This window comes from Pan troglodytes, chromosome 3 (assembly GCF_028858775.2).
Source record: "Pan troglodytes isolate AG18354 chromosome 3, NHGRI_mPanTro3-v2.0_pri, whole genome shotgun sequence".
In the NCBI taxonomy this organism is placed as follows: domain Eukaryota; kingdom Metazoa; phylum Chordata; class Mammalia; order Primates; family Hominidae; genus Pan; species Pan troglodytes.
This window is the reverse complement of record NC_072401.2, coordinates 64,573,005-64,590,406: the sequence shown is the minus strand read 5'-3', so window position 1 is coordinate 64,590,406 and position 17,402 is coordinate 64,573,005. Positions and strand designations below refer to the sequence as shown.

General features: G+C 31.6%; 1 protein-coding gene across 10 annotated transcripts in view; it reads right to left on the bottom strand.

Moving 5' to 3' along the window:
* Window positions 1-17,402, bottom strand: part of EPHA5 (EPH receptor A5) — a 352,552-nt gene that overhangs the window by 45,159 nt on the left and 289,991 nt on the right. For 8 of the 10 annotated variants that reach the window (XM_001165182.6, XM_009447819.5, XM_063809606.1 and 5 more), the window contains 4 exons: window positions 13,047-13,112; window positions 3,414-3,481; window positions 1,988-2,113; window positions 1,107-1,292 (listed from right to left, as the gene is read on the bottom strand). In XM_001165182.6, coding sequence (XP_001165182.1) covers window positions 1,107-1,292; window positions 1,988-2,113; window positions 3,414-3,481; window positions 13,047-13,112 — 446 coding nt within the window. The remainder of the gene's footprint in view (window positions 1-1,106; window positions 1,293-1,987; window positions 2,114-3,413; window positions 3,482-13,046; window positions 13,113-17,402) is intronic. The other 2 variants (XM_001165218.6, XM_009447820.4) reach the window with 1 other exon arrangement.

Here is a 17,402-nt window from a genome sequence, read left to right as displayed (position 1 = left end):
CCATTAAAGAATATCCTCATTATAAAATATTTTTGTTTTATTCCATTAAAAAAAATGCTGTTTCCTCTGCCTGCCTCTTGATCCTGCCTCCTGCCTTTCTTTAGCAATTTACACTTTTCTAATAAGACCTCAGGATTGCCTTCTTGCTCCAGAAATGCCATGTCTGGGTTGCTATCAAGTAAAGAATAATGTGTGGGTATATACTCAACTGGAGGAAGAAACACATCTAAGATTTGAAGAAACCCACGTATGTAGTTTATTTTATTCTTTTCCTACATTCCTCTCTGAGCATGCTTCCTGGAGATGTATATCTCTTTAAGATATGGATTTCGGTAACTTATGTGTGTGGTGTAAAGAATAAAGGAAGGAATCAGAACACATAGGAACAGTAAAGAAATAATGAATACAAAGAAAATGAAGGCCTCAGCTATGTGCCACAAAAATACATTATTTGTTGACCGAAAATGATTTAAAATCCTTGTATTGCAAGGCTCACCATGCTAACACATTCACAAAACATTAACACAAATTAAAAGAGATGTAAAATTCTAGATATTTTTGAGAAAGAAAAACTAGATTTGCTTTCACAACAACAAAAATTCATTAAAAGGAACTTTTCCTGTCTTCTGTGATTGTTGCTTTCCCTTGAACTATTAACATATCTTTAAAAAATGAATAAACAAAATGAACCTGGCTATAAAGAACTGCTTAAAAGGTGGCATTGCTATGGTTATAGTAATCCTATTGAATGTTAAACTTCAATGCTTCAATCAAAACTTTGAAGTTAATATTTCATTAGGAAAAAAAGTAAAAGAGCCAATAGTTTAAAAAAAGTTGATATGTTTACTGCTTCTTTTATCTGGATACATTTTTGTCTGACATTGAATTCATAGCAAATGGGTTAAAATATATATTTTAAAAGATAGATGAAAATTCAAGTTCATTGAAGATTAGCTTTAACAAAAATCTACTAAAATACAGGATAAACATTAATATTAGAGAAATTAATATATTACAATCTTGGTTTCTCTTTACCCTAAATTAATAATAATCTAGACAGATATTGAGGATATGCACACACATGTATAATTTGCCATCATACTTACTTTTGGTCACCACACCTTCTAAATGGATGATGTTAGGATGATCAAACTGTCCCATGATACTTGCTTCACCTAGGAAATCTCTGCGTTGCTTTTCAGTATAGCCTACTTTAAGGGTTTTGATAGCCACAGGTAATTCTCTTTTTCCTGGTAGTTTCAAACGTCCACTACAAACTTCACCAAATTCACCTTGTGATAAAGATGAAAAAAATGCAAAAACTCATTTGAAATTGTTAGTCTATTAATACTTGAATGCCCTCTTAGACTGCTAAGGCTTAGATGAAAAAGCAAACAAACAAACAAACAAACAAAAAGCAGTCAGAAAAGGGTAGTCTACACTACATTATTGATAGTAATGAAAATAAATAGTACATTGGAACAAATCATAACAGATGATCATAAAACACTATAGGGGCTATTAACTTCCTCTATCTCACTTACAAAAACCTTTTAAAAAAGAATGAAATTAAAAGTAACTAACGAAAAATCACTTTTTCTTCTTTTTCTGTCTACCGTAGTAGTAATAAGAAGAGAAAAGTCAACCAGGTTATAGCTAGAAAAAAAGGAAACAATTTTAAGGCAGATATGAACTGAGTTACATAAATACTTTTGGGTATTACAAATTCACTATACATATATATAGTGAAACATTATCTATTTAAAATATATTTTTTGCTGTTTTTAAATTTTATAAACCAGATATTTGCTGGTTTAAGCTTGAGTTACACAGAAGGTTGTATTAAAATGTGATCAGTTACATATCACTTTGAATGCAAGCCAATTACAAAAGATTAAAAACATTCTCTGTTACATCAGGACACTGATATATTACATTCTGGAATGCAAACAAAAGTTAAAAGTGAAAGTCGAACACATTGTCGTACCTGCTCCAATAACTCTCTCAATGGTGATACATGATGCTTCTATCTCCTTGGCAAATTCGTGGACAGCTTGATTGGGATCCTCATAGGTATGTGGATCAATGTAAGTTCTTACTCCTGGCAGTTTAACTGTAAATATAAATTGGCATTAAAACAGAAGTAGTTGTGATGGATGAGCAAAATTATGAACTTTATTAACATGCAAGTATGGCTTAAATCTCTTAACTCCTAGAAGTATTCAAACTGCAAGGACCAGCCCTCTCCTGAGTTACAGTCGTTTGTACAACTATATCAGTTGTATAATTTTAGAAATCTGTTTGCAGGCACAAGAAATGCATATGTGATGACATATCTGAGAAAATACACCTCTCAATCATAATACTTAGAAAGTCTCTGAGGCAAATTAAGACAATGTTATTCACCGAACTGGACAATGCAATACTAGTGCTTAATTTGCTGGTTTATTATTCTATATTTCATATGGATGATATTCGATATAATCCCATTAGTATTAATTTTAATTTTATACAAAATGATTTCAAGTAACTTTTCTGGTGGTATGGTGCAAAAAGGCTGACATATAAGTCAAAAGAAAGTATTCTGCTTCTCACTGTACTTCTGTCACTGCATGACATTAGACAAGACTTACGCTCTATGAGTTTCAGTTTTACCACATTTAATGGCTACTAACATTGCCTCATCAAGTTTTTTGGGAATAAATAATATTAAATAAGGTACGATTAGGAAATGAACTCAATGCTTTGCAGCATGAGTTATGGCTTTAATGATTTTGACATTTAAGATGGTGGAGTGAAAAAAACAAATACATTTGTCACTCACTTGGCAAATCAATTCACATTGCACCATTTAATGAAAAATAATAAAATATCAAAATTCAACTCATTTAGGCTAGTTGTTCAAACTCTTTATTAAAACATGATTTTCTGCATTATTTTTTAAAGCAAGGTCTTTTTAAGTCATTTGAACCAAGATTGCTGCCACAGGACCTGTTCAGGTAAATTCCCACTAAAAGCTAGAAGAAAAAAAAAAAAACCTGAGAAATTTTATTTATTTAACCTGGTGATGCTACTTAATGATAGATTTCTACTCATTGTGTTGCTAGGAATTAGAATATGCCAGGAAATTTTATTTGAAATATAATAGTTCTTTATATTAAGCAAAAAGTTTTTATTTTGATTATAACAAAAGTATTATTTAAATAATTGAATAAAGCATTCAGCTATTGCCTAAAGCCTTCCAGAAATACCCAAGCCTGTATTCTTTACAGGAATGTAACAAATAGAACACTATTTTTAAAAAAACCAATATTTTGGTCAGTTATTATAAATCTTGTAGTCTGAAAAGAAACTTAAAGAACAATAAAGTGTCCCCTCTTTTATTCTGTTTTTATTTTTTACAATTTGCTTACTGTGCCCATTATGAAAATGCATCTTTTCCTCTTCTGGATCTTGTTTTGCTTTGCTGTAGCCACACCGCCTGGAACAAAGTAAGCTAGAATTAGCCACATCTGAAAGTCGTGAATCAGTCACATCAAGCCCAGAAGCATGAAGCACAACTGAAATTATTGCAACCCTAAACTGATTTTCATACTAGTAGTTTGGAATGATGCCAATACTAGTAGTTTGGATGAGACCTATGTCCCTAGCCAGTGTTCCTCACTCAGCAAATAATCTTGCCTAGATTTCACTGAGAAGCCTGAAGCCATCCAAACCTGTTTTTAAACTTCCCCTCACCAAATACTGTATACCAGACATTGTTGTTCTCTTTTCCTCTTTTACTTTATTTTATTTTTATTTTTTGGTAGTTCAAAAGCCACTGCCTCTTTCTGAATGAACTGCTCAAAAATGTGCGTCTGATCTAATAGTTTCTTGCCTTCATCACCCTGCACAATAGATTTTTGATTTTTGTTTTTCTCTCTACTGTTTTGGAATCCTCAGTTGCTCCACTGGCTGTTTTCCACTCACATTCACCCAAAAAACTATGAAATTCACCACAACTTGCAAAGCCTCTCAGCTTCACTTTTCAAACCTTTGTCTCTCTTCGTTTTCTCAATAATCCACAAATTTGCAAGTTTTTGCAAATTTCTCTTATTACTAGGAAAAAAAATCTGTCCTCCTAAGATTCACAAATGACATCTTAACCTCTAAATACAATCTTAGTTTTTCATTATTCTTGATGGATTGAAATACCTAACTACTTTTCTGATGCTTTTTGCTCTTCTCCACATTGATGAATGGACATTTTCATAGGTCCTCCACGTGAACCTCTCTGGTTCTCTCCTCTCAATCCATCTATTTCTATCCGTTTAATTAATACTTCTATCTCACTGGTTTAATTTCTTTTGAGAGTTATGTTCTTATTCCTGGTAGATTTATTTTATAGGGGTATTCCACCAACATTCAAACTCAATGGACCTGAAAATGAAATCAGGGCATTTTTCTTTACTTCTTTCAACCATAGTCTGCCTTCTTTTCCTGTTAATAACTCCAGTATGGCCTTGGTCCCTAAAAACAAAGACTCATTCTTGTGTCCTTCACAACAAACTAGTGCCAAATCCCAGGAACTACGACCCATCTCTTTCTTTTCATTAACTCTAACATTTCCTCAATTAAGTCCTTAACATTTTTCCTCCACATTACTATAAGTGCCTTCAAAATGATGCTCCTCCACTCTGTAACTCCTTTCCTAAACTCTACTAGACATGGCTATAGCCAAATTACAGTATATAAGATGCTTTTCTATTGCATTACCTATCTACTGCAAAATATTTAATGAAATAATAATATAAAGATTCCTAAATGTAGCCCTAACACACATTTCCTGCATCAACTCCAACTGTTCATCTTCACATGTACTAAATTTTCTCCTGAAATCTCCAGGATATTTCTCCATGCTTCCATACGTTTGCACATATTGGTTCCTTCACTGAGGATTTTCTTCCTAACAATTTCCAACTGTCAAAGTTCAGTTCCATTTTTTCCTTCTTCACGTTTTTCCCAATACTTAAACTTAATGTAGTATTTTCCCTTTGGAGCACAGTAGCTTTCTGCATCCCCTCATGTGATTTCTAGTCTATGCTGCAGCATAGTCATTTGAGTGCGCTTGTTGGCTTCCTTACTGCTTTTTAGCTTCTTGAATGGCAACAAATTTTATTCATCTATAAATCCTTGCAGTGACCTGGCACCTGACTCAGAGTTGGCACTAAAAATATTCGTCACATTGATGAATGAATAAATGAATGAGAGAAAGATGTTTCGATTATGTCTACACAATGACAGGTGTTTGGAGAGGGAATGTGCTGAATGAACACTGAATTGATGATTAAGTGTACAACATTAAACAACTGGCTAAAATGAAAATATTTAAATTATTTTTAGTGAAACTCTAAAGAAGTGATTTTACTATTCATAAGCTCCCAGCACAAAATTCAGTTTACTAAAAACAAAATTTCCATTGATTTATGCATTAAGAAAAGACAGCCAAATGACAGACTGATAAAATATTTTCATTACAAAATTGGTTGAGAACTACCGTGTGACGTAAATGAAGTGTCTATTACACATGTACTAACAGAGACTATTCTTTCATTACATATTCTAGGATATATTTAAAATATATGTATATTTTGATATTAAGGGAATATATTTTGTTGTCATTTTACAATGTGTAACTACATATATATTACAAAAATGGCCAACCCAATCCATCTTTCGTCATTTTTGGAAAAAATAGTTATCTGGCTGGGCATGGTGGCTCACGCTTGTAATCCCAGCACTTTGGGAATCTGAGGTGGGCAGATCCAAGAGGTCAGGAGTTTGAAACCAGCCTGGCCAACACAGTGAAACCCAGTATCTACTAAAAATACAAAAATTAGCTAGGCGTGGTGGCAGGCACCTGTAATCCCAGCTGCTTGGGAGGCTGAGGCAGAAGAATTGCTTGACCCCAGGAGCTGGAGTTTGCAGTGAGCCAAGATCTTGCCACTGCACTCCAGCCTCGGACACAGAGCTAGACTCCATCTCAACAACAACAACAACAAAACACAGTTATCTTTATCATATTAAGAAACTGGCAATGTATTAGTAAAGTAACACTAGTAAATTTTCAGTAAACTTGAAGTAATATTCCTAACACATATAATGTTCTTGGGTGAGGAAAAATACACAACAGGGATCTCATGGCTTCAAATTTTATTCATAACACTTAGATACATTTGTCATTCCAGGGTCCTTAAGACATCTTAAATCACCTCACCAAAATGAAAAGGAGGGAAGAAATAAATACATTAAACCATACTGAAATTATATTTTGTCTTTCAAGCTAAGTTTTAAGTTATTTTAATACATTGCTCATAATTTTGCTAGATATAAAATTATTCTTTTAGCCTTTAATATATGTGCCTCTAGAGAGAACAGTTATTAATGTTTCTTTTTAATAATATTCTAAATACAATTGTGTAAAATTATCCAGAGATTTATGTTATTTAAATAATACTGACAAAAACAACTTTGTTAGACGAATTCTACAGAGACCTGAAAGCTATACATGTTCTCACAATTTACGTTAGAAAACAAACATCTATTCATCCACCTTCAACTCTCCCACCTTCAAAAAAATAAATAATACCCTTTCAAAATTGTATCCTCAAATAGCCTTTATCATTAAATAAGCCTCACGGATATTTAAATTACATGAAATTTCCTGGTATGAAAATGAAAATAAAACTTTGGATCTCATAAGAAAATGACTTGGGAATACCTTGGTGAGGAGCAGTTAACATTGCATTATCTAGGGTGAGAGTCAGGAGGGCAATTGAAAGGAATTATTTTTGACTATGGGCATCTCTGGAGCTCCATAACATATACGGCTGCATATCACATTAACGTATGGAATTAAGTTCTGGAACCCCCCGAAGCATCATTAAAACAAGCCTCAACAAGAAACAGCAAGTAAAAGTGCAGCTAGCAGAGACTGGTACTCAGGCAGCATTCAGTCTCACTGAAAAAGCATTTCAGGAAGCCTGTTCATTCAGTATCATGTTCTGTACCTGCTCCAGATGCATAATTTTAACCAATCAGAAAAACAGTCAATAAATATGTCATTCTGTATGTAAATTTTGCCTCTCATTTTCTGGAAATGATGTCTTTTTTTCTGAATGGAAAAGAAACTATTTTTTAAATTTTGTTTCATATCACGATTTTAATGAACTTTGAAATTATTATACTAAAAACATCTGTAGTGTCTGTATTTAGAGGAATCACATCCTCTAATCATTTATACTCATGTCCTTTTGGAAAACAATGTGCTTTTGCTCTTTAGTAATAGAGATGGGCAGGAGAAATTATTCATAGGCATAACTCATATTCATTAATTAATATTTATTTAAAAGTCCTAGAGAGAGATGCTAGATATATAAATATACCAATGACCTTATGGCTTATTTAGAAATCAACCCATTTTCTCCCATGCTTTTTCTAAGGATTTGGATAATACATTTCTGATACTATTAATGCTGATCTTAAAAATTTGGTTGCAGTTATAATAACAAATTTGGATATTTAAGATTTCATAATACATGAAATAAAAAATATTTATGTAGAGATGGACAGCCAACGAATAACTTAGTTCTTGAGTATAAATTTGGGACTTGATAATGAATTTGGGATATGAATGTCAAGAATTTCAGAGTACCAAGTAATGTACACAAGCAGTACTTTATAAATGGCACTCTTGTGACCAATGAGGAAAGGTAAGTGAATAGAATAGCCAAAAACAGAGTGTAAATCCTTGCAAAACAATAGCCTCCATACTATCAGATCTTTCCATTGCTTTAGTCTATAGAAATATACCCTAAATAATTTTTTTCACCTTAATCTAAATAACGTAGAGTGGATCACAATAGGGGAAGAAGTGGTTTTGCACTTAATTTACTTAAAAGGGTGAGCATATGCAGTGTCTAGCTCAGAAATGGATACTCCTGCATTGTTTCTCTATTTTCCAGATTGATTAAGAGATGCTTTTCCTATACATTGAAGCAAAAATATTCAAAAAGCAACAAATTACAGTGAACATTAATATCTATATGAGATGAGAAAAAATACACACTCTTAATTTAGCCTCGTTTAAAGCCACATTTCTTCACATATGCACACTCACGTGTTCTGACATAACAAGGACCTCAACCATTGCATAATGTTGTATATAAATGACAGTATATAAAGAATTTTATATACTGCTGGAAACTTGAAAGGAATAATACTGTTTTTTAGAAAGTACTTTGAATTTTTCACTTTGGGATTTTCTCCAACTAGACAAAGATAGGATTAATAAAAGCTCAGCTAACTTATCCTCATGAAATAAATAAGCATATGAACATTAAGTTATTAACATAACTAATAAAAACTGAACATTGATTAAATTTTGTTTTATGAGCCAGTATTCTTCAATAAGAATGCATATGAATAGTACTAAAATGGGGCATTGGATATTTAGGCAGTCTTGCTAGCAAAACTGTGTGAGTCATTTATATTTTCCTCATTTATAATACCAGAATATTCGCATTTTGCGTTCATCATAGATAGATTTAAGTTAGACAAAAAGGGCAACTAATCTATTTTTACTTACTAAATATTTTCAGATATACTGATTAAGAGGAATTTAGTTATTTAGAAAAACGTACTTCATTGGATATGGGAATGATGTAAGATTATACCACACAAAATGAGAAAACAATTTTCTGAGTTCTTATCTCACATTTGATCAAGGGTGCTAACAACCCTATGATTAATGCCATGTGAGAAGCTAAATTATATCTTACTTGATGTTTTATATATCACTTTGTATCTTCATATTCTATAAAACAAAGAATTTTAAAACTCTTAGAATAAATCTCCCAAAATATTATACACATGAAATGGCAAATCTCTTATTAATAAATTCTTCAAATCCTTTTAGAATAGCTATGATAGGAAAACCTGAACAATTTCAAATTCTTCAAAATATGCAAAGATAAATTATACACTATTTTCTCTGTTGAATTCAATTGTAATTGACAGAATTTTGATATAACACTATCTTTAATAAAGTGTGACCTATGAAAATTAAGTCTCCCTGTTTTTTAAAAGTTTTATTCTAATGCTAGAGTACGTAACTTCCTATTAATTTTTAACTGTTTCATGGATGCCACTATTGGATTTCTCAATCTGAGGAGGCCCAGTTAATATCTCCTGTAGTCTGAAGCTTCATAGTTATTTTTAAAAATAGATAGTTTGGAGCAGTTCGTGATTATATTTTGCTTAGCAAGCCTTCCATTGAAATTTAATATACTCTATATACATGTCAAACAACACCCCCATCTGCCTACCAGAAAGCACTTTAAATGGAGTTCTAGAATTATTACAAAGGGATGGCTTTATTCTTTATGCCACTTTCGTGCTGTATAAAAGGGAAGAGTACTTCTACACTCTCCTTGGCAGATATCTTATAAAGATGAATAAAATAATTAACGTAAAGTGTGTATGAAAATAAAAATTTTCTCATTTCACATTTCAAGAAACAGAATTAATATAGAGAAAGGAAAATATATTGAAAAATTAGGATAATAGTTAATGTTTCAAAGACATCCTGATCCTTTGGCCAGAGAAATTTGTTTTGTTCGGATTTTGTTTTTAATGTCTGCATTGTATGTCTGAATTAGGAGATACACTAGACTTCATTTATTATGTCTCTGATTTAAAATATTTTTGAAATTAAAAAAGTCTTTAAAAATGAAGTTTATTATCTACAGATCACATAATAAGTAAATGCATAAAATAAGAATTTAACATCTCTATTTTCAAAATAGTGACTGCTTTTCCCTTGCCATTTAAATCCCTCAGAGGATGGAGTAAATAATATGAAGACACTGAAAAGCATGAAACCTAATGAATGAAGAAAATAATCTGACTAATTTGAATTTAAGAAATGCAAGAAATGGCTACTTTGGGACTAAGGGATATTTTAGATGGATTTATAATAAGTATTATGCTATAAATATACATTGGTTTCTGTAAGCACAAACACAGATGAATATTTGAGGAAAAGGGTAACATTAGAAAGTAGAGACATTATTACATTAAAACCATCAATTCAAAATTGGTTGTTTGTAAAAATAGATTGTCTTTTTGAGAAGTAAAACTATGATTAGAACGTTAAGTTGGTTGAGATGACAATAAAGGCAACGGCAACTTAAACAATACCTTTGCTAAAAATGTGGGCAGCCTTGGGGGTATGGTGCTTAAACTTTAGGCATCTGAGTTTCATTCAGAAATAGTACAGAAATAGCTTTTATCACTGGGTAGATTTCAGTCAAAGCAGGGAGAACATTTGGAATATTAACATTATGTTTATGAATGTCACAACAAAGCAAGCAGGCAACTATACTGATGAAAATAATTTGAGATAAAAGGATTTAAAAAGGCAACATGTAATTACAAATATCATCTTATAAATGGCACACCATGTATTTTTAAACTGATGGATGTGGTTTCCTGGTGGGAAACATGAAAGATCAAAAATTAGAATCGCAGAGCCTTGCAAAAGTGTCAGCACATTGGAATTGCTGAGCCAAGAATCTAGATGAACGGTTTTGAAACAATGTTCTTCGGAACCCTAAATTTCCACAAGTTATCTCAGGGTATTTCTAAGAGTTAATGCATTTACAATGGCCAGTTTTAATGTATATGTATCATATTATATTAAGGTCAAAACTAACCACATATATATTCATGAGTGATCTTTCAAGACACGAAAAACAATGGAATTCTAAGATTAAGAATGTCTACAAATTTCTGTTCTATAACTGTAAATGTGTCTCTTCACAAATGATGATGATAGAATGTTTTTGAAAATTATTGACATGGTGATTGGAAATGCTGGTATGATGAGACATGCAAAATTAGATGATGGGATTTCAGATTTCTTAGTATTTTACTGACTCTCCTAGATAAATGATTCTTCTCAGCTCTTAATATTTATTAAGTAAGATTATTTTCTTCCTAGTGCTTTAATCTAAACAAATGTCATCCTTAATAGAAAATTTGTAGTAGTTTGAAATTATAAAATGAAACTTCACAAAATATAGCAATAAGGCATTTTTAGTCCTGATTCCTACCCAGTAAAAATTTTGGACAACTTTTTTATTGTTTATATAAGCTCAGTTAAAGTTTGTTTCTTTGGCTTTAATTTGTTTTATTTTACCAAGAATATATTTTTTAATATTTCCAGCTTTTCCAGGGGGTCTTTCCATGAAGACTGGTAGCATTTTACTGAGTGCCTAAATGCATTTGTGGCTAAATCTTTTTTATTTTTTTTTTCACAAACACACACACAGGCAAATACACATGCACATATACAAACAAACTCATTGCCTTCACAATTTCTAACATTATTGGAAGAAAGATATTGTCATCTTCAGTTTACTGGTGTGTTCTTTATAAAATAAGAATTCTGCCCTTCTATTTTCCTTCTTTTCTTCTATTCGTTTTATTAACCACCTGAAGCCAAAAGTACAGTAGAAAAAGATACTATCTTTTTAAATCAAGAATTTCAATCTGGCCAAAGCTAGCCTTTTCCAATACTTTCAAAGCCATAGACTCATAAATGTTCACACTTCCATTGAAGCATTTTTGAGATGTAGTTCAAGGTAAGGCATCAATATCAATGTTCTTTTCTAAGTTGTAGATTCTGCTTATTCTGCTTCAGAGATAATTTATCTATGTTAAAAACTATAATTGACACTAAAGTAGAATAGACAATTCAATGACCATTTTTAGTTTTTCATAGCACAGAAACACACACACGTACACACACACACACACACACACTGTAAAGCCAAACTTTATACTATAGCTTTTACCAGATTTTAGTTTGTATTTAGTTTGACACTGAAGCCCCATGCTCATAAGAATTTCCCATGTAAGTTATTTGGAACAAATCTTTACCTTCATATTAAACTTTAAAACTTTCTCCAAATTCAAAATTTTTAAGAAATTGACAAAATATTTCTAAATTACATCATCCTGTGTTTGTTCAGTCTCTCTTCTTCTCAGATCATTGGCATCCATTCCACAACTTCTCACATTTGCACATCTGTATACACTCATTCACACATGATTTTTTAAGCAACAAAAATTACTTTACACCTAGAGAATACATCTAACAATTTAAAAAGCCCGTAGGAAACTCTATAGTTCTCTAACATGCATTATAAATCTTTTCTTGGCAAATTCTGACTACAAATGACACTGGGTACAATAGTGCAAGGATTTAGGCTATTTAGTCTAGAAAGAAATTATCTGGAGTATTTCACTTTTCACAAAGTAGCTCCCATTGTGTAGGAGTTCCAATACATCTGTGAATAATCGTAACCCCAGATGTATATTTAGGATTTGTATTTATAAATAATTAAGAGTATGCCATTTGGACACTAACTGAAAAATGTGCATATTTTCTCCTTCATTGGCATCAAAGTGAGAATATCACTTCTAATATCTGTAATAATTCAAGCTTAATGAAATTAGGTAAACCATTTGAAATTACATGTGGCTTTGTTTTCCAGTGCCACGTGTATTCACAATGATATGACAATAGAAGATCCAAGTTATATTGTGGTCATTCCATGGTTTTGGGAAACAAAAGGTGATTTTGCCTTGACAGAAGTAGCATTCTACTTCCACGTGTGACATGATTTTTACTTCATGGAACAATAAAAACGGTGACATGTTAAAGGTAGAACATATAACTATAATCTCATAACTCCCTAGTTTAAATCAGGACCACAGTAAAAGCCTCAGAAGAGACGTATGAATGCTTGACATAGGGATGATGTGCCATATGTATAATATTTATTTGAAATAATCCATTGTGAAATCACTTGTTAGGATTCACTTTGGTGAGCCAGTTTTATTCTACTCAAATGTACACAAATGGAGAAAGAAAAGGAATGCCGACGGTAATACATATAGGTGGACATCACATAGGAGTGAAAGTGGGAGGGAACACTAACCATATTAGGCTTGGATGGGCAACAGCGCACAGGGAAGAAGCCCTCCCACAGCCACATTCGCAGCAACTGAAAAGCAAACAAGAGAGCCCAAGATAAGGAAGAGATCCCACTCCCTCAAATATAGCATAAAGACACTATGAATTTACTCAGGTGTCTGCTTTCCTTTTCAAAATCAAAAACCTCTAAATGCATACAATTAATTTTTTTCCACAGTGCCTTTCAAATTAAGAAGCATTTTATGGATTTAAGAAATACAGAGTTGTAGTAAATTGTTATTTTTATTTTGCTTAAAGTGGTTATCCAGTAGGAAATGTCATGAGCCAATATATTTGAATTAATTGTATGCAATTCATATAGACATATAAATAAAGATGTAAGCCCGTTCTAATGTATCTCTCCTCAGAAATTCCCTCAAAATTTACATCGGAAGAAATCCTAAATAGCCCTTTAAATACATGTTTTGCACATAGCCTACAACCTTGGAAAGAGTATAAAGACTTTCTCATGCGACCCACTAATTTCTTATGCCTGTGGTATTACTTATCATAGCCTATTGAAAATGTTAGGCATACATAACTCCCCAGATCATTTATTGAAGCCTACCAATTTAATTTTACATTTCCAGATTTAAAAACAGTATCTCCAAATATATATTTTCAGAGCAGTTGCTATATAAAAAAGCAAACTATACAGAATACATGCATTTTTCCAGATATTGCAACACTCAAGATTCTTTTAATTTTTCCACATATTCATAGTAATAAATCCAGGAAATACAAAGTAAACTATTTTATAAAATGCACTTTATTGATAGAAAACATGTAAACTGGTGGCAGAATAAAAGACATAAGTTATTTAGTGCTTCAATGCATTCAATTCTATGTATTTTTTAAATGAGTAGCATTCACAGTGATCTCAACAGAACTATAATGTGAGCTCAGTAGAGATACGATATACCAGCAGGTCCAGGCTTTCATTTAAAATCTGTTTTGAACTTTCATTTCTAGAAATGTATCTATTCTATTTTATATCAAAAAAAGTAAACAAAACATAAACTTCCAATAAATTTGCAAACACTAATGAAGATAGATGATTATTTCCAAATAAAATTCCAATGGATCTTTTCAAAGAAAAAGTAGACAATTTTTATATATTTTCTTTTGTAGCACTGACAATATTTTAATTTGTAGTACTACTAAATGTCTGAGGATTTGACTGCTGTCACTAAAATGAAATTCTAATAAAAAATTGCTACGTAACATTTATTACCAATTTGTCTATTTATTATAATATATTTTAAAGAATATGCCAAATCATTATTTTCACTGTAGAGATATTGAGAGTCAGAGTTACAGTATATCAGGTTATTAAAACAATCAAAGAGTAGTTAATACATCTGTAAAGTATTTTGGCAGATCTTGATATACTCCTTTAAAATAACACCTGTTGCATTAATGTCTCCAACAATTACTAAAATTTTATATAAGTTAACTTTCCTACCACTTCTGCCTCGCTGCAGCACTCAGATTAGGGGTTGGCAAACTACAGAGCAAGGGCCAAATCCAGTTCACTACTTGTTTTTGTAAGTACAATTTTATTGGAACACTCACTGCTTGTTGTTTATGGCTTCTTTAGTGCTGCTGTGGCAGAGTTGAGGAGTTGGGGCAGAGAATGTATGTCTTATAAAGCCTAAATCAAATATCTGGCCCTTTAAAAACCGTTTGCCCTCCTTTGTTAGACTGCTAGTTTTCTGAGATGAGAATGACTTCTCTTGTTTGCTTGTTTTCTTTCTTTCTTTATTTTTATTTTTTTTGCATGGTTTAAACTCAATGAATGACACTTGTAAGCAGTCAATGTTTTACCATAATTGGTATTAACTAACAATAAAATTACCTCAATTTACTGATATCTACTAATGTAGAAAGCCTGCATATATGGGTTCATTTCAAACAGCAGTTTCAACCCAACAAAAAAATGAACAATTATTGGTTGTTAACAAATGTATCCAATTGTTTGTTAATGAGGAAAAAAAGATGTCATTTCCTAATAAAATACAAATATACTTCTAGTTGAAAGTGTGCACAGTTTATAAATTCATATAGAATTGTGCATGGGAAAACAATAACTGCATCGTGATTGGCTATTATCTCATAAAATTTGTCTAACACTTGGTCAGTGAAATAAATGTGTCAAGAAACACATAAACAATTCTAAAAATAATAACATTTTATAAAGTTATCTTAATTGAAAAAATAAGCTTTGTGTCTTATGAATAAGTATGCACACACACACACACACTCACACAGAATTCACTATAACACCAAATCCAAGAATCTAAACCAAGTTACATATCATTAGAATTCTACTTTATAATTTCAATAAAATTTGATTTAAAAACCTAGAACCATATTAAATTAAATATTTATACTTCTATTTTATTGTATTTGTTTTAAGATGACACAAAAATTGCTTTAGATAATTTGGTTAACCTTTCTTATTTAGGTTGACAGCTATAAAATAGTGATAAAAATAGATGTTTTCTCATAGGTTTTGTGAAAATAAAGTGAGAGAATACATATATTTTACTTTGATCAGTGTCTGGCATATCAAATATTTTGGAGGAAAAGTGTTAGCTATTACTCTTAATTTTATCATAATCGATGTGACAGAATAGATTCTCATTATCTCAGAGTAATTTATATTTTTCATAATTGATATGGCCTTACTAGACTAAATATTTTTATCCATAATAGAACTAAATAAACATTACATTCAGATTAACTAATATGAATACCTAATGGCCAATGTAATTTAAAAAATCATTTCCACGAAATACGTTTTCTAAGGATTTGGTGATTAGATAATACTGTGCATTAATAAGTTATTAAGAAAACTAAGACTGAAGTTACTTTTCTATGAACATCTGAAGTTTAATAATGGCCCCCTAATAACCTTTTAAAATAATTTCTGAAGACGCTTTCACAGTAACAGCTTGACATCAGATGGTATAAAAAACATATTTTTCCCTCAACCAATAAATACGCAGATAAGTACAGGTTAATGCTTAGAAGCTCAGAGATGATTTAGAAATAGAAACCAAAATGTGCTAGAAATAGCAAGCAATCTTATCTGTGAGCTCTGATTCAACACAGTCTACATCTGTATTCCCATCAGTGTTTAGTACCTAGAACACTGTACATAACTGCATGCAGCTATAACAAGATTGTTTTAATCCAAGTTTAAAATAGCTTAGCTCCTTTTGGCTTAGAATAAAAAACTGTTGATCTTCGTTTTAACAAGATATTTCCATTTGTCCTTCAGCAGATTAAAATATGATAGCATAATCTTTTCAGACCCAAAGAAGACTCAAATAAAATTACTTTAGCCAGCTCTTACACAGAGTTGATCAATATAGGTATGAAGTGTGTCTATGTAAGTATGATAACCTCCCTCCTATGGAAGCAAGGTGATTATTCATCTAGGGAAGGAATTCTCAGATACTAGAACAGAGAAGCAAGACTGCAGGCTATGGATAAATTATGACTTAAATTCTTAAACAAGAGATCATAGAATTGGATAAGAAAAACACTAAGATGTCAACAGGTAAATGAGAAAAAAGCAAGAAGAGTAATTTCACAAAAGAAGCACTTGAATTACATAGAAAATATTTTTATTTTACTTGTAACAAAGGAAGAAAACTAAAAGGCTGCATCATTTTCCTATTTTAAATTAAATTAACAACAAACGATGATATTCAGTGCTAGAGAAAACAGAATGGAGCTAGTGTTCTTATCTGTGTCAAGTGACACTGAAAAGTGGCACCAATCCTTTAGAAAACAATATTCTAAACCTATCAAAAAGCAATAAAATGTTCTCATGCTTTGGCCCTATTGTTTCACAAAATGGTTAGATCATGGGGTTTGTAGTCAAACTAGAAGCAGTCTTGAATATATCCATTACTAGATGCATAGCTTTGGATAATCTAGTCACTGATGAAATGAGATAATAAAACCTGCACCACACAGGGTTGCTTTGAAGAATGAGTTTGATCATATATGTCAAGCTCTCTGTACTGTTTGGGGCTCACAGTCAGCACTTAGAAAGTTTTTAAGTGATATTACTATAATAAGACAGTCTTAGGGCAAAGAGTGAGCTATATTATTATCATGTATATTATTTGTAATATACATAACGCTGAGCATAGCTTTTAAAGCAACTAAATGATAAAATATTTGTTCAGTAAACCAAAGTATATATGTGGAGTCTATGAAGCAATTAATGTAAATATGGTATAATATTAAATTTTTTAAAATTAGGTAAAAATCAGTGTGAAGAAAAGTAAAATGATGGCATAGG